The sequence below is a fragment of the Vulpes lagopus genome, chromosome 12, assembly GCF_018345385.1.
Source record: "Vulpes lagopus strain Blue_001 chromosome 12, ASM1834538v1, whole genome shotgun sequence".
NCBI classification, from domain to species: domain Eukaryota; kingdom Metazoa; phylum Chordata; class Mammalia; order Carnivora; family Canidae; genus Vulpes; species Vulpes lagopus.
The window spans coordinates 1,599,606-1,619,771 of NC_054835.1; the positions used below are offsets into that span (position 1 = coordinate 1,599,606).

Genomic DNA, 20,166 nt, shown 5'->3' on the forward strand with positions numbered 1-20,166 from the left:
CACCATTCTCTTTTAAACACTCTTAGATGTAGGAGAGTCCATCCAACACTTCTTCCTAGTATAATCCTAACAGTCTCAGAAGGTAGTATGTTTGTGTGGGCCAAGTGATACATTGTAAATATTTTAAAATGGGAAACAAGACCCATTTTACTGATACTTTTTGGATTCATCAGTTATCATAAGATTCTATTAAGGCAACTGTACTGTATATTCTAATTGACAGAATGCCATTTAACTAAAACCAAAGGCATAAGGCCCAATAGAAAACAAATCTATGAAAGAACAAACTGTGGCCCTCTCTAGGCTGCAACGCTCTAAAAGGCTGAAGTGCTGCACACTTATTTTCTGACCAGCTGAGCTCTACAGCAGATACTTGCATTGTTTCACATTAACCTCTGCCAACAAATTCACAACCCAGGATCTCGTACCATTGTCCCTTTTTACTCATAAAATGGGAAGCCTCAAAAAAAAAAAACCCTATTAATGTAATTTATAAACATAGATATACTACGAATATACAGCCATATCCTATGAGTATTTACTTCACAAATGATCTAGTTCTTGGATTTGCTTAATTCTGTCTCTAACAACATAAAACATACCATTAACTCATTTTAATGTTTTCATATCAAAATGCTGCACTATGGTCAATACAAACATCTGTGTAAAGCTCAGGCACCATATAAAACAAACTACTATAAATGAATGATCAGAATCTCTTAAAAGTTAAACATGACAAAGGTTGACTGACTGCTAAGTAATGTAATCTCAAGAAAAAGTACCGAACATACTTATTTTTCAAGACTTTAATTTTCAAGTTAAAAATAAGGCAAGCTAAGTTTTATTCAATCATCTTAGTAGGAGTGTTGGGAAAGGGGACAATGGAAGACAGGGCTGAGTCAGAGGAAGTTTGCATAGGAAAAGACAAGGCAAACCAAAGCTCTTTTTGACCTTTCTGGTACTTTCATCCAGTGGTCACAGCCTGTAAATAACATCTTATGCTCATTACAACACAGATATTTTTAAAGGGGATAACAAAAAAAAATATTTATATAAATTCTTTCATCCTCAAAGTCAGATTATAATCACAAACTCTTATTTAAAAAAGTAATAGACATCATCTTGCTACAGACAGTCAACATTTGGAGGCAGCAGGTTCTGCTAAAAAGAGATGAAAGGCAGACACAGGCAGTGAACAGAAGGCTTGCACCGGACTCCCTTTACATCGCCACCAGAATGGCCATGTTTCTTCATGCTCTCATAGTCAAAAAGTCCAAAGACCCAGAATGTTTCAATATTCATGAGGTGGGAAACAGCAGAAGAAATGTAATAATTCATCTCATTTTTATCCTCTTCAAAGTTTCCTATTTTAAAACAGTATAAATTGATATGGCACTACAGTGCTACTTATAAGCCCTGCTTGCCTATTTGCTTTATATAAAAATAATAGTTTTATATTTTTTCATTCATTAAGAAAAATAACTTTTGTGGCAAGCACAGAATTGCTGGTGGAAAAACAATGCCACTTCTTGTAGCAAAACCTCAAGCTTAGCATTTCTGTGTGAACTTTAACATAGGTGTTTCAATTTTGTGGAGAAGCAAAACTTTTCTGGTAAAAAGACATTTGGAGTCTTTAAATTAGAAACAATGGAACTGTGAGCCGTTTCATTTTCCTACAGTGACCAATAAAACAGATGAGAAACAGCAGAGGGAATGGGCTTGGGGAATGACAAAAATGCCAAAAGCAAAGAAAAACAGCTTTTAAAAATTTATTGCCCAGTAACCTGGCATCAGGGCATGAAGGCACATAAAGCAACGATGGAAGCACTGGAAGACAAGTCTACTATGCCTAACTTTGCTTATTTGGTTAGAGGTTAGATCACTGACCAGAAACGCAACATACTGCAGGAAATGTTGGTAAGTTTCTCTCAATGCTTTTACATGCATGCTAGCTCGCTGGCTGTTAACAAAACACTAGGCTGGTGGTGATAGGGTAGGCAAAAGCCAGAACATGACTGTGTTAAATGAAAGTTATTTGTGAGGAACCTGGACTCTTCAAAGGTAAAATAATTGAGCTGGGTTATCATAAAGGCCTCTTCGACAATCTGGATGTCACTGAGCTACTGAATTCATGCTGACAGAATTTTCTAGTTAGCCTGAAGATATCGTGGCAAACCCTTCTCAATTCCTTCAAGATTTCTCAACAGCAGATCCTAGGCACCAAGCCATTGTCCGCGCAAAACAGCATGCTACAATAATGTGGACAGGTAAATGTAGCAATAAGGTAGAACAGAGACATAACTAGTTATGACTTTTCTTCATAGTAGGCAACCAGCCAGCCCGCCACTGAAAAGATAATGGTTAAAGATTTGTACTGAATAGTGTGGGTCTAGCAGCTGGGGAAGGCAGGAAAATAAAGCCTACTGTCTTGTTATAATCCCAGTTGTGATTTCTGGACTGTGAGAACCTAATGCCTTCCACTTAGCAGGACTCATTGCTAGTGAACTGCCAAGATGCATGAGAAGTTCATGCTGGTACCAACATGTGAAAAGGGACTTTTGGGCAGCTTCTCTGTGATCCCCTAAAAACCTACCCTGATACTGAGGACAGAGGTTCATCTTACTCTAAGCCACAGAGTCGCTAAAGATTCCCTATCTCCCTGGTTTCAAATTGCATTGTAAATATAATAAATAGGTAACTTACCACCCTCCCAGTAAATATGCTTCTTAAAATCATAAGCACCAACAGAAGCTGAGACCATGTGAGGCTGAGAATAACTAAATCAGCTCAGAGGCTCCTACATTCACCATAGAGAGTAATGGGAGCAGAAAGCACACTGGACTTCGTGTCGGAGGAGTTGGGTAAAACCAGACTTTCCTCATTTATCAAACAGGGCAATTATCTACCTCCTAGGGCTGTTGTGAAGGTTATATCATATATGAGAAAATGCTTCTAACACAGTGAGTTATAAAATACTCTCACACAGCTAAATCTTCAATATATGTTGCTTGAATATCAAGATGCCCACTGTTAATGCTTCTTACATACCAGACAATATGCTGGCTACAAAAATTAATTTTTAACAGATTTTTTTTTTTTTTTTTTTGCCTACAATGTATTTAGGTACCATTCCAGGCACTAGGGATAAAGGACATGGGTAGAGGAAAACATACCTACCTTTGATGAATCATAAGCTATATCACAAATCAGCTCATTATTAGCACAGCAGCAAATACAGTATTTGGGTTTCAATACTACACTTCAGTGGATGTTTAAGAGTTTACCTGTGCTTAGGTTCCTCAGACTTATCGAGTACACATTATTCTCTCTGAGACCTGAAGGCCATCTGAGTATGTGAGTTTGCACTGGGAGTCTTTTTAGTAAACTGAGTAAGTATAACTACCACTACATTGAGCAAATACTTTGTGCTAGGTATTGTACAGTTCACATTATATAAATTCTCTCATTTGACCTCAAACAACTTTTTTTTTTTTAATTTTATTTATTTATTCATGAGAGACACACAGAGAGAGGCAGGGACACAGGCAGAGAGAGAAGCAGGCTCCTCACAGGGAGCCCAGTGCGGGACTTGATCCCTGGACAGGGATCACGCCCTGAGCCAAAGGCAGATGCTCAACAGCTGAGCCACCCAGGCATCCCAACCTCAAACAACTTTCTACAGTGTTTCCTATCCACAGTTTAAAATGAAGAACCCTGTCCAAGATCAAAAATCAAGAGTATCTACTGGAGTTAAGAATTGAACACCGGACTGCCAGGCCCTTGATGCTCCTTCTCCTGTGCCAAAGCAAGGAAGCATACAGTGATGGTGAATGGTTATTCTAGTGAGCCTTCAAGTAAAGAGTCAGAGTACAGCAAGGAGACTGACAGCATAGAAGGGATCTTACCTGTGAAACTGTTAACGGTACTAAAGAGACTGACTAGATACTCTGGCCACTGAAAATGTAAACAGCAATCTGAATGAATAGTTAGACACACTTCTGCAGAGACAACCCTGAGGAGCGAAATGTGATGTTCTCATCTGCCCCAGTCCTCCAGATCTCCCCGCTTGCAACCACACTTTTGTCCCTTTTTCAGATTTTACCCAAATATGCAGCAAGCAAAGAGAGGAAAGAGAAAGATGTGAGTATGTATGTACTGTGAATAGCTGGTGGGGAGGAGAGCTATTGAGATCTATAGGAAAATGTCTCCTCAGAGTTACAATGCATATTTTTTTGAGTATTGAGAAAGAAAAGGACTGGAGATTTTGAAAAGGAGGGTATCTCTCAGTCTTAGAAATTCCTAGAACCCAAATGAAATCCTGTCCTTCCCCCCATGCAGCTGAAAAGAACTGCATCAAGGTGGGAAGAGTTGTTCGGTGAGAGGAACTAAATCCTCCAGAATCGTACAGCCCAGGTCTCAAATGCTAAGTCATGCTGGATTGTCAAAGTTGCTCAGGAATACGCAAAACTGCAGTGCAGATCAAAAAGCATTTTGAAAAAGCCCAAGTTAGATAAAATGCACAAATTATAAGAGATAACAGTGAGTCAACAAGCCTGAGATGTTAAGGAGGACATGTGCAAAGCAAATCTTTCTGCCATTCAAAAGAAAAGGAAGTAATGTATGTTTTTACACATTAGATCCAGGCAAATTCTTTCACCTTATCTGATCCCACACAATAACGTTAACATCAGCTGATGAGATTCAGCTCATAAAAAGCTCTTGGGATCCTTTAGTTACCCAAATATCTAGAACAAAAACTATGACTCTCTTACTTTACTGCAAATTCAATTCTACCACAACTAGTCTTTTAGTAAGGGTGCAGTCCACTAAGAATTTGTTTCCAGCTTCTATGAACAGACATTAAAGTTACAGATGCAACAGACTAATAAGTTTAAGGGTCTCACAGAAAACTATGCCATAATACATAAGTGTACAAAAACCATGGGAAAAAAGAAGCCTGAGGTTCTCTTAATATTTTCAAAGAAATAACAGAAGAGATGCCTACAGCTACAAGCAGATGTGGAATTAATCTAGTCTTTGGTGACTTCAGTCTTTTTCGTATCTCTCTATACTCAAATAATTGTTAATAATACCTATAATTACAATTATTCTTAGAAATGGTTGGCTTTAAGAGGGTCAAGTAGAACACAGTTTACCAGAATTAACAGAATTATCTTGACACTTCAGAAATCACTTTATAGTTCTAGAGTTAATGGTGAACTGTAAAGCTGTTAAATTAAGCTACTCAGGATTGGTGTTTCAGAAGTATAAGGGATACTATATATAGAAAAAAAGTAATGGCATAAACCCAATTACAGATTGGATACACTTTAATTTTATTTATTTATTTTTTTTTTAAGATTTTTTAAAATTTATTTATTCATAGAGATACACAGAGAGAGACAGAGAGAGAGAGACAGAGAGGGGGGCGGGGCAGAGACACAGAGGGAGAAGCAGGATCCATGCAGGGAGCCTGACGTGGGACTCGATCCCAGGTCTCCAGGATCACGCCCTGGGCTGAAGGCGGCGCTAAACTGCTGAGCCACCCAGGCTGCCCAATACACTTTAAATTTTTTTTTTTTTTTTTTTACACTTTAATTTTAAAATTTGACTCATAATGTGTCTACTTTATACCTGTTGGGTATGGTATAGCTGATTTTAGTTACCCCAAGAAACTTTTTTTAAAAGGAGTATATCACTTTTGCTTTAAGAAATCCTATGAGACTTGTCTGCCAAAACTCTAAATTTCTAAATTCTAAGATCACTATGTGTCTTTTACTGCACCTTTATCGTCAACTTGACATAAATTAAGAAACTGACCAATATTTCTTACTGCTCTGGTATTTCAGGTAGCAGAAAAAGCAATGGGACTTGCTAAATGTCTAGTGATAAAAAACGGGGAGTTCCCACTGGCCCAGATAAGCCACACTGCCTCTGAACTGTCATGACAGAGAAGGGCCAGTTGGTCAAAGGTCTAACACAGGACAAATACCACATGGCAAGTGTTTCAAGGGATAGGACTGAGAGGCAGAAACAAGCTAACTGGACAGGATAAGAACGTCAGATAAAGAAGTCCAGCTCCATCATTCCTTCTCAAAGCTGAATACAAATTTCTTACTCTACTTTTATGAGGATGACACTGCCATACAAGGCTTTTTAACTTCAGAAGAAAGTTAGTTTAAAGCATAATTCCCACATATATCATATACAAAATGTTAACAGGATCACAAACCTCATAGAAAGAAATTTACTAAAGATTAATTTTTAGAAAACAATCCCCCAATTTATATTTCTTACATTATAAAACATATTTACATATGGACATAAATCTTACAAGGTTATAATACTTACTAAATTCAAGAGCAATGTGCAAATGAGTAATCTGAAGTAGTAAGTGAGTAAATTTGAAAACAATATTGTTCTGGAACACATTTAATCCTCAAGTCAGACCTAATAGCCAAACTACATAGAATAGGTTGGCTGATACCAGTAACAATGTAATAGCAGACAAAGTAAAACAGAATACCATAATAGTATAAAAATTAGAGTTGAGACCAACAGAATAATCAATAGGTTTCTGAATTAATATATATTTCAAATGTATACACTTTTGCAAAATATAGCAATTACATAGAAATACAACTTTTTAAAAAACTATGAGTGGCATCAAACAAAAGTTATTTCTTAAATTCGTTAAGCACACTTAACATAGCATTCAAGAGAAGTCTTATGTAAGCAAACAAAACAAAACAAATATATATACATGTGTACCTCCATCCTTCTTCTCCAAATCGTCCCTAATTAGAGGGGAAGTAAGTATCACCTTCAAAGTTAGCGTGGGCTCTTTTGTATTCCGAATTATAATAGAAGCTTCATCTACACATTGTTCCACTTGATATTTCTCTTCTGTGAGTTTCTGAAAGTCATCAAGATTTCAAAAACACCCAATTAACTAGATACAAATCTCAAAAAAATGAATGACTGCCCCTTAGTTTTCAATATTAGTAATACTGGGCTGAAAGAGTAAAGTCTTTAACTAGTTCTTTAGTTTAAGAATAACATTTCTCTCTCCTCCCAACTTACCAGCAAATCTTTCTCCACATTTCAAAAAGCAACTATGTCAACCATTTATACAATTACTAGACAATCTTTAAAACCTTTCTTTCTAATATTTGAAAAATATTAGAACAGCGTCATTATGTGATAATGGGTAAAGTGTTGCTCTTAAAATTCTCAGAACTACTGTAAAATAATAAATTGCTGAGAATGCTCTCTAAATCAAATCCCTTTTTGAAAGGAGGACCATCTCAAAAGGAATTCCTACTTATTAAGGACTTACAAAAACATAAGATTAATCGTTTTTATATAAGATTATGTAGCTGTTAAAGAGAATCAAGTAAGGATTCTTGATTGAGAAGAAGAATGAAAAAGGATCTCTGTTTAAAAAACAAACAAACAAACAGCATAGACAAGTAACCTCTTTTCCCAAAAGACAAGCAGGTCTTAGAGATCACTCCAGAAAACCTATTTTTATGGAACAAGTCACCTGAGAACCACAGGGAAACATACAGTACTTCTTTTAGCATATAATTTCACACATATATTAAGGGCCTTCCACAAAACAATCACCAATTAGAATCACATATTAAGTTATATTTAATATATTATTATACATTATACATATAGTTTAATAAGTTACACAGGGTCTTTCTTGGTAGTGAAATTTCTATTACCTCACACAAATAGCTGGCTGGAAACACTACCAGGTCTTTGCTTATCAGTGTGCATTAAAAGATCTCAAAGCCATTTTCATAAAAATAGCATTTTATCATAAACATTTATATCAAAAAATATAGCTAATAGAAAATTCATTATCCTAATTTTCAATAAAGAAAACTAAGGAAGGGAAAGGCCACACAGTCACTGGAAAAACCAGAACTAGAATACAGAGAAAAAACAGAAACCTGTTTACATGATACTAATAACATTAAAGACATCCAACAGAGAATTAGTCAAACTAAATTTTCAACTATCCACACATAACACATGGTATAAGTTTTAGGCTAACTAAACATGATTTCTGGTTTTGTTCACCCTTTTCCCTTGCTCAAAGAAGTTCTAAAAACTAGAAAAAAGAATGTAGAGAAAAGGTATGGTACAACCACAATTAATTAAGGTACTTAGATTACTGAAAGTTTTGCTAGGGAAAGTGCTAAGGAAAAAGATTTTTAATTTACAAGAAAATAAGATCATACATCAGAAATTGGTTTTCCATACAAACACCAAGAAAATAACAGGGAGACAGGGAATAAAGGTAGAAATCATGCTTAAAAATAATTCCATGAAATACTAAGAGCAACAGTAAGTGTATGTATGTGGGCATATATGTGTACATGTATACAACTGAATATGAGATGGGTACATACAATTATGTACCCATTTCACTTGGATGCCTTTACCCAAATACCTATAGTAATGGAACTATCACAATAAAGCAGCTGGTTTCAGGGTTCGATAACTCTATTGGCTATGATAAAGTGAAATACACTTTTCTCCTAATGTCTACCACTGTTCTTAAGAGTTCAAGCTTATTTTACGTTCTCTAAGAAGCCCTTCAAAAACTAAAAGATATGTGTCTTTTTTTGTCTTCTCTTGCCTAAACAGCCCCAGTCTCTTCAAATTTAAAATGGTTTACATGGATTGTACTTTCTTCTAGGTCCTTGCCTTGAACACTTACTTGCTAGCTCAATAAGAACATTTTAAAACTGTGGTACCCAGAAATAAAGGTCCTCGCCAACGAGACAAAAAATACAGAGTTTACACAGTTGTGATCTGCACAGAGAAAGCTCTAATAATGCAGACTGAAATCTGGCCCAATCTCCCATATCAATACTAGAGAAATGTGACGATTTTCAGAGTAAGAATTTTGGATTATTATATCCCTGGTTCTCAACCCCTTTTCCACCCTGACACACAGCTGAGGAATAGGACCATTCTGTTTCTCATAAGAAACAGAACTCACTATAGGGAGCCGAAATGGGAGTGAGATGTTTGAAAAGCCTCCATGGATTATTACTTTATCCTAAATTTAAGAGTAACAGTGTTCACTGTAATAAAAGCAGGAATACAGATTACATTTTAAAACAACATAAAAAAATGGAAATGAGGAATTTTATTAATATTCTAATAACAAAAAATATAGTTAGCCAGAAATCCCCGTTATTCAGTACACTATTTCTTAAAAGTTCTAATGGGGAGCCTCGGTGGCTCAGTTGGTGAACCATCCAACTCTTGATTTCGGCTTTGGTCATGGTATCAGGGTTGTGGCATCAAGCCCCATATTGTGCCCCACGACAGGCTCCATACTGGGCATAGAGACTACTTAAGATTCTCTCCCTCCCTATGCCCCCCCACCCCCAACACTTCTCTTAAAAAAAAAAAAGCTCTATTATTGTACTCCATGTTGCTCACCCTTCTCCCTCCCCAAATCATAACAAAAGAACTTAAAATAATTTTTTAGAAGAAATCAATTTAACCCTATGAAAGATCAAAAACATTTCTTTATAAGAATTAAAACTGGAAAAACCAATAAATGTTCAGTCACTTAGAAAAACGTATCTTAAGTCTAAGGCAAAATGAAAAAATAGTGCTCCAAAAATTAATACAGGGAAACGTATCAACAAGTAACACAAATTTGATTGTCAAGAATGGTAGATAAAAAAAATCAGGAAGATGGTTCTGAAGATCAACTGGTAAATGTGAAAGAAAAGTATCCAGTAACAAAGCTAATAAAAACAAATTTAGAATTCATATTACTTGGGGGGGCGGGAGAACCTTTTTAGAAGAAATACAAATAAAAGAAACCAACTAAACAAAAGAGAGCATTCAATTCAAAGGACTTTGTGGGACCTTAAGGGCTGATATCTATTTATGTGATATGAATATAAGGACTAACAGATATAAAGTCATCAAAAAGCTACAATCTGATTACACCACAGACAACACATCTGAAACTGAAAGATGATCACAGCTTCCCAATTAGTGATGCAGCTTGCCCTTGGAGCAGACTGGCAGAGCAGGTCCTATGGTGGCCACAGCTCCAGACCAATCCACCATCTTCAGCCCTGAGGAGCCTTCCGCCTTCGCAGCATTCTCCAAAATGCATGCCAACATCAAAATTTTCTAAAAGCATCCAATTGGAAAAGGTTTGGAACAAGGAATTAATAGAGACTTTCCATTAACAGCATGAAAGAGTGACTGCTGAATTAAGGAAGCTTTCATTTTTAAGTTATAACATATGAAAGTCTCTAGTTTGTCTAGGGTCCTATTGATCGTTTCTGCATTATATCAACCCTTCCTAGAGAATTATAAAACTGAGAGACCTAGTCTGAAAAACATGAAGCCTCTCAGCAAAATATACCTGAAGACTGTACCTTAAGAGCATCTTAATCTAGTAAATATATGCTGAACACTAATCATCAGAAGTTTGCTTTAAATGTGATGGATGAGTCACTGACCCCAAGTAGCAGTATTCCCTTTGTCTGCATCTACCCTTTACTGTTACCAATTTCTTATTATTAATTTCATCAAGGTCACTACCTATCTTCACCTTTTTACAAATTCTCCTAGAGGTGCAATTAAACTGTACTCACCTGAATCTGAATAGGAAGATTATCTTTGACTGTATTTAACAGGGTCTCTGTGGGTTTGTCTTTGCACATTAAAACCAGCTCCAAGTCCATATCATCTTTAATCAGCAAGCCTTTTGCAACCAGGCCAATCCTCATTACACCACACAATGTCCGACCACCTTGATCCCTAAAAATAAAAGTCTAAATGATTACTTTTACAACCTATTTCCCAACTATAGCTTAATCATTGCTTGGCTTCCTGTATAGCCACATGAACTGATAAGGAGTATATAAATCCAGACATCAAAAATTAAGTCTCAAATTTAAGACTAATAAAAGTATCTCTCTTCCCCACAGAATCAATAGGGAGCATATTTCACACTGGAGATCTTTTAATTCTTTATTACATCTAGAGTGCTTATTAGGAAAGTCTATACGTACTACATCCTCTTAAACATTTTTTGAAATATTTTTAAACTTCTCCCTTTTATCTTATTATTGGTAACTAAGGAATTTGTGAGAAACGTGAATACCAAAGTATACGGAAAGAGAGCATCAAGGGTAGAAATCTAAAAGACCTGAACTCTACTCACTGGTGTCTGTTGGCGCAGTACGCATAAGTACAAAACAGCTATCAGCTACATAAGCCTTAGCTCATCCCTTCTAACTGTATCATTCCAGGAATCCACAAAAGTTTACGGGGAAAGCAGAACAATGTGATAAAACTAAAGAGCAGAGGAAAGAAGGAAAAGACCAAAGATAATCTGCCAGCATATGCATTCCAAATACAGTTGTGGCTAAAAGAACAAACATTCAAAGAACATCAAGTCATGAATGGTGCATAAAAATATTAACATCTACTCTTGACTAACACTACAAATTTCTTATCGGTTCATTTCCCTCTCACAAGTGAAAATGTAACTGATCTTAGCAGTCACTCCACAACTAAGCAAGTGTCTGAATACAGAAAGTATACTAAAGGAGATCCAATATCTCCACCTCCAGAGGCTCACACTGTAGGAAAGTACAAAAAGCAACCTGCTTAAAAAGGGAAGAGAAAGTAACAGCTGAGAACTGTAGGCCACAAACTCTCATTTAAACCTCACAACAAGCTTGCATTTAAAAGTCAAGGAATGTGAATCTCAGAAAAGCTAATTAATCGTTCAAGTTCACAGAGAGAGTAAAACACAAAGCCTAGATTCAAACTGAAGTTGCTATGATCACAGTGCTCTGGTTCTTTACATTATTATGGTGGCTTCCCAAATTCAGGAAAAGGGAGAGGTCAAAATTAGAGAGGTCAAGCAAGGCAACATCAGAGTCTGACTTCAGCAGTCTTGGTATGGTTAAAAAAAAAAAAAGGTCATTCTAGCTGGGGCAAAGAATCAGCAGGGTGGAGAACGAACTAGATAGAGAAAGGATTAGGGAGAGAAATATTGTGGCAGTAGAAACAAGACAGGAAGTTATAAATAATCCAGCCACTGGTTAAGTGCTGGCACACCTTAGAGATTCAATAAACATTAAATCAATGAAAAACTAGAAGGGTGGTACAAGTATAGACAGAAAGAAAAAAGGGTTTTGAAGCAAGTGACCCAAACAGAAAATTACTTGATATTAAGAAGAGAGCCCATCACCTTGGATTCCTCCTTCTATATCCCTGTCCTCTCATTTCATTCTCCCAAATCTAATAATAGTTGATAAATTCTCCCTCCACGATCAACTTCAAACAAATGCCTTCAAACTAGTTTCTGTTCAGGCTCTTATTATTACCTCTCACCTAGACTACCTCAACAACCATTTCTCCACTGGCTTTAATGACTAACTTCTGTCATCTCCAATCCATACTGTACACCACCACTACCAGAATAATCTTCCAAAAGCACTGCATGGCCAGCATTTTGCCTATTACTTTCCTGCTATCCCACTGAATACTCAGGCACTCAGCATACTGGGAGGCAATTGAGAAGACAACATGGCTTCGTAGTTCAAATTCTCTGGCTCTGCTACTCACTACTGTGACACTAGGTAAACTACGAATTACCGGGCTCTTTTGAGCTTACTTTCTCATTTGTAAAAAAGAAAAATTACCTTTCTTACAGAATGGTTCTAAGAATATTACGTAACTTAATGTAATTAATGAACTTAGCCCAGATCCTAGCATACATTTAATAGCTCACAAATCCCTAAACAATAACTATTAATCCCTAAATGGTCCCTATGCTTTCTCACACCTAAAACTTTGATGAAATTTATTTTCTTTCACTTTCAACTGTCTGCCAAAAGCCTACACATCCTCTGAGCCTACTGCACATGCTACTTCCTTCATAAAGTTTTTTCTGAACCCCAGAACCGGCATATAACCTCTCCCTGCTCTATACTTTCACATTTATTCACAGGAAAGAGGCAAAGATGCTAAGAAAATTGGGTCTGGAGTCCAACAGATGAATATGAATCCTGGTCCACCACACATACTAACTCAGTGACCTCAAGCAAGTTAAAGTTTGTTAATGTTTCTGAGTCACTCTTTTCATATGCCAATTTGAAGCAGTAGAAATTTCACAGGTAAAGTGGGGGCAGAGGAGGGGAATAATAACCAAAGACTAAAAGGCTTGTTGTAGGATAATGTGAAAAATACTCTGCTACAGTAACTTGCATTCAATAAATGGTAGCTATCATTAACTAGCCATTATTACTTGTTTATTAAATTCTATGTCATAATTAGGATATACTTATGAGATGACAGCATGACTGAGCAGAGAAAAGAACTCCTACTTCAGTCCTGAATTTGAATAATGAATTTGTATATGGGAGGTATTATAAAGCTCACATAAACACCCAAAACATAGGGAATTACTTAAAATTAAGAACAGAGCCCTAATATTCCTAATATTACAAATAGTGGGAACTTTTTTTGACTTTTGAGTCAGTCTGTAAAAAGGTAAAATAACACACAGATAAAAGCTGCCTAACAGCGCCTGGCTATTAACAGAAGGTGCCTAATAAACAGAAGCTAGGGGCAGCCCCGGTGGCTCAGCGGTTTAGCGCCGCCTACAGCCCAGGGCCTGATCCTGGAGACCCAGGATCGAATCCCATGTCGGGCTCCCTGCGTGGAGCCTGCTTCTCCCTCTGCCTGTGTCTTTGCCTCTCTCTCTCCTCTCTGTGTATTCTCATGAATAAATAAATAAAATCTTTAAAATAAATAAACAAACAAACAAATAAACAAACAGACAGAAGCTAGCCCTCACCCAGCCTGGTGCTCTCTGCAGAACTGAACATAAATCAGGAGCTCGATCCATGTCTTTTACTGGGAAACAGCTCTGTTCTTAGAAGATGTGCCTGCCTCTGTTTTATACAAAATAAGGACCTAAACATTCTGCACTCCTTGAGTTCCAACACATGTGAAGAATCAAGACAAGCGCTCAATCTGGGACTGTTCACAAAGACAGTCTAGAGAACCCGTACACACAGAGCTACATTCACAAGTCCAAATGAAAGTGTGGAGCACGTTAAGGTTTAAAAACCTTTGAAACACAGTGACTTGATCCAGTTAAGCAAATGTCTGCTGAAGACTTTTCAAAAGTCTGTGCAGCCTTAAAAACAAACAACAGAAGAAGTATTAAAAAGGCCTGAATTCCAGCGATAAATGAAACTCCCCTTAAAAAAGGTAAATTTTATGTTATACATATTTTTATCAAAAATTTTTAAAAAGTTTTTGAAAGGGCATAAACACATTCCAAAGTACAACGTAAATATGGAGTGCAGGACTATTTAACTTGCACAGGGTTTGGGATATACAGCGCTAGGCTACTGAATACTACTACCAATTAACATAAACATCAAAATTTGGCAGTATCTATTTTAAAGCCATCATACGCAAGAAAAACTGAATTACTGCCAAGAACCTTCAAGCTGACAAGGTCATATACACAGTGTAGATATTACCTATAAACAGTTAACAAAATCAAAGAATTAGGTTCTTCAGCTGAAAACTGATACCAGTTATCTTGCATCTGAAGATGAAAAGGTTATACTATCTTTCATGAAGAAAATCAATGTATCAATACTTTCCCATTATTATTTATCACATTTAGAATCGAAAGTTGGAGAAAAAAAATCCTATGACCTCTATCTTTAATTTATAAGTTGCAGCCAAAGAAATGCTCTTAATCCTATAAATACAGTAAAATCAAATGAGCTGCTTTTTCAAAGTAAGTCATACTTATCCCAATTTTAGTAACATTGCTCAAAACAGTAAGCTTAGTATGACATATAGTTTCATGATCTGACTCCAGTTATCATGTAGCTTCATCTCACTCATCTCTTATTATTGTTACATCACTGAGAATACTCTGCTATAATTGCTGAAGGGTCTGACTCCTGTTAATCTTTCATTCATTCCACAAATATCCAATGAGCATTTACTAAATGCCAGACACTGTGCTGAATCCTGGGAATCAACAAGGTGGATGTGGTCAAAATACATTTAGAACACATTTTCCTATATTCTTTCTTCTCTACCAGGATTTTTTAAATGCCTTTAAAAAAAAAAAAAATTATTATTTCCCCAGAGACCTACTATTTATTTCTGAATTTAGGAGGTGAACCAACACATGAAAAAGGTGACATTTCATAATCTCCAAAAAATTATAATTCTAAAGGGCTTGGTGCATTCTTAAAAGGCATCCTGAACAAATCCATCTTCTTTTCCTGGTCTAATCATTACTTCTTTCTTGCTTTCCTTTCAAATGTAACTTGGAAAAATTCCACAAACATTTACTTCCTTGTTTATACTCATATAAATGAGAAAACCTAAAGAATATCATATACCAAATAAAACCTAGTGGGATAGGACTCTGAGCTTTTTCTGAGCACTGCAGTAAAACATCACAAAGGTCAGGCCACACTCACTTGGAATAGGCATCTACAGCCTCATCCTTCTTCACTTCTATCTCACCCTCTGTTTTTGTGCCTTTATTTGTTTCATCCAGCCAATCTGAGACATGTTTAAGGGCACATTCAACAGTAGACACCATATTCTGAACAGCTTCAAGTTCCTCTGGAGATGGATAGATCGTTGAATGTTTCACCATAACATGGCGATCATCATTGGCAAAAGATCTAATAGATCTCTGTCAGAAGAAAGAAAACAATAAAAGTAATGCTACCTGAAAAGTATGATATATAAATATATTTAAGTCAATTCATAGCATTAATTGTCAAGCCATCATGAAATGGTTAATGTTGAGAAAATTGAAAAATTGTAAAAAATTGTATAGGAATGAAAGTAAAACCTCACTCTACTGAACTTCAAACCAGAAAATTAGAGATATTTCATTCATGTTTTGGTAAGATTCATCCAAGTCACCCTCAGTATCATGTACATGCTACCTTTTAGCTGAATCGAGTTAGAGACTTCAAAGATGATCATCTGTATTACATATCGTCTGTGAGAAAAACATAATTCCTAGCTTTAACAAAGTCTCTAGGAATGCATGATGGTGACTCATGATACCCAATCACTCCTTTCCAAACTGCTGAAGACTTGCACCTTGAAAAATTGAGATGTCATAATACAGTAATAATGTAAAATACAAAGGTATGTGTTAACACTATAGAAATTCTAAACTGTGGATCAAGACGCCTGAGTGGCACAGCAGTTGAGCATCTGCCTTCGGTTCAGGGCGTGATCCGGGGGTCCTAGGATTGAGTCCCACACATCAGCTCCTTGAAGGGAGCCTGCTTCTCCCTCCACTATGTCTCTACCGCTCTCTATATCTCTCATGAATAAATAAATAAAATCTTAAAAAAAAAAAACAAACAACTATGGATCACATTAGAATTCTATTTACTGGGATCCCTGGGTGGTGCAACGGTTTGGCGCCTGCCTTTGGCCCAGGGCGCGATCCTGAAGACTCGGGATCGAATCCCACGTCGGGCTCCTGGTGCATGGAGCCTGCTTCTCCCCCTCCCTGTGTCTCTGCCTCTCTCTCTCTCTCTCTCTCTCTCTCTCTGTGTGTGTGTGTGACTATCATAAATAAATAAAAATTTATAAAAAAAAAAAAAAGAATTCTATTTACTATTTGGTATTCAAACCTTTAGTGCAAGGCCTTAATTTTTAAAATAGATTATCAGGAGGCATTTCAAACTCCAAAATGGGGAAAATACATACTACAAAAGAATAAACTTCCCAAAGTAATTTACAAATGTATTACACTGTCAATCAAAATCCCCTCAAGATAGTTTTACTTAATACTCAACAAAAATGATTTTAAACCTCATTTGGAGGAAAAAAAAACAAATCAATGAAAGTACCAAGAAATATTCTACAAAGATGGATGAATGGTACCATTAAACCAAAACAAAATATCAAAAAGTTAAAAAGCAATAATTAAAATGACACGCTGGCCCAGAAATCAGTGGAGCAGATTAAAGTCTAGAAATAGAATGAATTTCATGAAAATTTAATAGAGTAGACCCTTCACCCTCATGAGTCACACTTCCAAAAACTTTTGAATATTTCCAAATTTACAAATACCATGAGGACACTTATACCAATACACTGCAAAATGAACAGGGATAACTTGGTGAGTTTCCATGAGGCCCAAAGTATTCCCCTTAAAAGCTGGCTATAGTGTCTTTACTTACATGAACTTCTGTGCTAGATGGTAAATATTTTGTTCTAAGGTCTACCACAAACTAAAATAGTCTCAATTCCTTATCAGTCCTGTCTCTTTTGTTGTTTTTGTTTGAATATTGGTGTTTAAAAATCATACTAACTTGGTACTGTACTACTGTCCCCTATAAAATGAAACAAACCATAACTAAAAAGGTAAGTGGTTTTTTGAAACCATCAATTATTATGGAATAAAAGGACTAAAGTCAATCACAAAGCTTTCCTTTTTTCTAGATAAAAGCCATTTCTGTCTAGATTTCTTCCTTGCTCACAGTCCACAACCAGTTTTCTAACTGGAGTCTTTTGCCACAAAGAAACAAACTCTTTAAATCACTTCTTGAGATTTACTCACATATCTCAAAATAAGCAACAAGAAAACAAAATTTGAGAAAACAAATTGGAGATGCCAGGCTGTTCTAGAGATTAATTATCAAATTATTTGACTTGGGACGCCTGGGTGGGCTCAGTGGTTGAGCGTCTGCCTTTGGCTCAGGGCATGATCCTGGATCCCGGGATCAAGTCCCGCATCAGACTCTATGGAGAGCCTGCTTCTCCCTCTGCCTGTGTCTCTGACTCTCTCTGCGTTTCTCATAAATAAATAAATAAATCTTTTTAAAAAAAATTTTTGACTTGCTTTTTTTTTTTTTAATTTTTTTTAAATTTATTTATGATAGTCACACACACACACACAGAGAGAGAGAGAGAGAGAGAGAGGCAGAGACACAGACAGAGGGAGAAGCAGGCTCCATGCACCAGGAGCCCGACGTGGGATTTGATCCCGGGTCTTCAGGATCGCGCCCTGGGCCAAAGGCAGGCGCCAAACCTCTGCACCACCCAGGGATGCCGACTTGCTCTTTACAGAAGAAATTAACTAATTTTTTAGTTCTGGATGGTGAAGGAAACATGTTAACTTGGGATATTCTCTGTCATTTAGTTTTATGGTGAATTACTAAGTTACTTAGCTAAATTACTCGGTCCTGCACATTTGCTTCATCTTAACAAAATTATATACTGCTATATACCACAAACCTTTGGTGTTTCTCTCACAAATATGGATTGCCAATGTTAAATCCAAAAATGTTAAATCCAAGACCCTACTGTTTGTGACACAACAAACATCATGAAACAATGGTGAAAGGAAGAATAAGCAGTATTACCAAAAAAAAGAAGAAAAACTTGGGGAGTCTAAATGGATTTGTTTCAAGATATAAAAAACTAAATAGGAAAGAACTATGTAGAAACAGATAGTTATATTCAAATCTAAGATCTAAGCAGTAAAGCAATAGTGGAAATTGGAAAACACCTACCAACTGAATTATGTAATCACAAAATTATGTAAACACCAGAAAGTCTAAACTAAATTTAAAATAAATAAACTAGGAAAGGAATTTTTATCGACTATGACAGTATTAAAAAGCATTTAAATTTTAAGAAAATCAAGACTATTTATAATAAATATAAGCTGAAGAGGCACCTAATTCATATTTAAGGAAAACACAAGACACGGTATACTTTCTTACACCTCACCTAAAACTAAATGACAGAGGACAGAGAAAATCCCAAGTCAATTAACATTTTTTCCCACCATCCAGAACTAAAATATTTGGAGAATTTCTTCTCTAAAGAGCAAGTCAACTAAGTTATAATCCATAGAACAAATTTTTTTAAAAAAATCAACTAACACTTAAAGAAATACCATCAGACTTGCTAAACAACATATTTCAAACATACTGATGATTAATATTTTTGTGCTTTTTCTCCCACTTATAACATCTTTTTTTAAGCCTTTTCTCACTTATACTTAGGGAAAAAATTCACACAACATCCTCCAGAGCCAAAATACTAGAAGAAAAAAAATCAACATATTTTTACCAATGCAAACACTAGGCACCATAGATTATGATCTCATCTAATATCTCATCCAATTTGAGTATGAACTTTCCACAAAAAAAAGCAAGATTTCCCTGAGGTTAGGTTCAGTGCTCCCAATACACTCGACATTTGACCCTATTATTTTTAAAACATGGAAAAAAGGTAACTTTTTGAGTTTAATACTCAAATATTTCATAAATTCTTATACCATTCATATCATTAAAGGACTGGTTCAAGATTTCTCATTTCCATTGGAAAAAATTGAACTTCAGGTAGAAGACTAGAGAAAAATTACATAATTTCAAGGTCACCTAAGCCATCCTTATTATCAGTTTGCTAATGCCAGTATTATCAGAAAATTTACTTACGAGCCTTTCCTCCTTTGTATTTAATAATATATGGCCTCAAGGCTCATGGGGCTCCCTCTTGTGGTTTAAAGGGCTCATAATAAATCTGAACTCATTGGCTTTGCTTAAATAATAGAGTGCCATCTTTATCTGATGCACTAGAGCCAAAAATTAACACCATTGTTTTTCACTTGCCTTCACTATTAACATTTCCAATTTTAACTACTGGAATTTTACAATGAAATTATGGAAATATAGATAATACCTACCATGGTTTTCTATAGTGTTTTAGCTTCTTTTTCCAATCCCTTCCCCACTTTCTTGTCGTCTTCACTAGACACTGTTTTGTGTGACAGTACCTCCTCATAAGCCTGAGTCCTCTGACAACTCAGAGTCAATATGGCAAAGATGTTTGAAGACTTATTCTCTGGAATACACCTGCAAAAGAAAAAGAAAAACAACTTTTCAGAAATGCTTATTTACAGTTAGTTTTATATCTGAAATTTGGAGCCCATACATGTTATTGACCAAAAGGAAATAATCGTTATAAAGTGACCTCATTTCAAACAAAAAGCTAGCATATCTTTTGAGGGCCTGGGGGCCAAGAGACTAAGTAAATGGCCAAATAAGTAAGCCTCCTGGTAAG

General features: G+C 36.1%; 1 protein-coding gene across 4 annotated transcripts in view; it reads right to left on the reverse strand.

The window, feature by feature from the left end:
- The window catches only part of LOC121474212 (spermatid perinuclear RNA binding protein), a 148,769-nt gene that overhangs the window by 55,795 nt on the left and 72,808 nt on the right, over positions 1-20,166 (reverse strand). For all 4 annotated transcript variants that reach the window (XR_005983291.1, XR_005983290.1, XM_041727119.1 and 1 more), the window contains 4 exons: positions 19,790-19,958; positions 15,537-15,757; positions 10,653-10,818; positions 6,772-6,916 (listed from right to left, as the gene is read on the reverse strand). Coding sequence is in view for 2 of the 4 variants with exons in the window: in XM_041727119.1 (XP_041583053.1) it covers positions 6,772-6,916; positions 10,653-10,818; positions 15,537-15,757; positions 19,790-19,792 (535 nt within the window). In the remaining 2 variants the exon portion in view is untranslated. The remainder of the gene's footprint in view (positions 1-6,771; positions 6,917-10,652; positions 10,819-15,536; positions 15,758-19,789; positions 19,959-20,166) is intronic.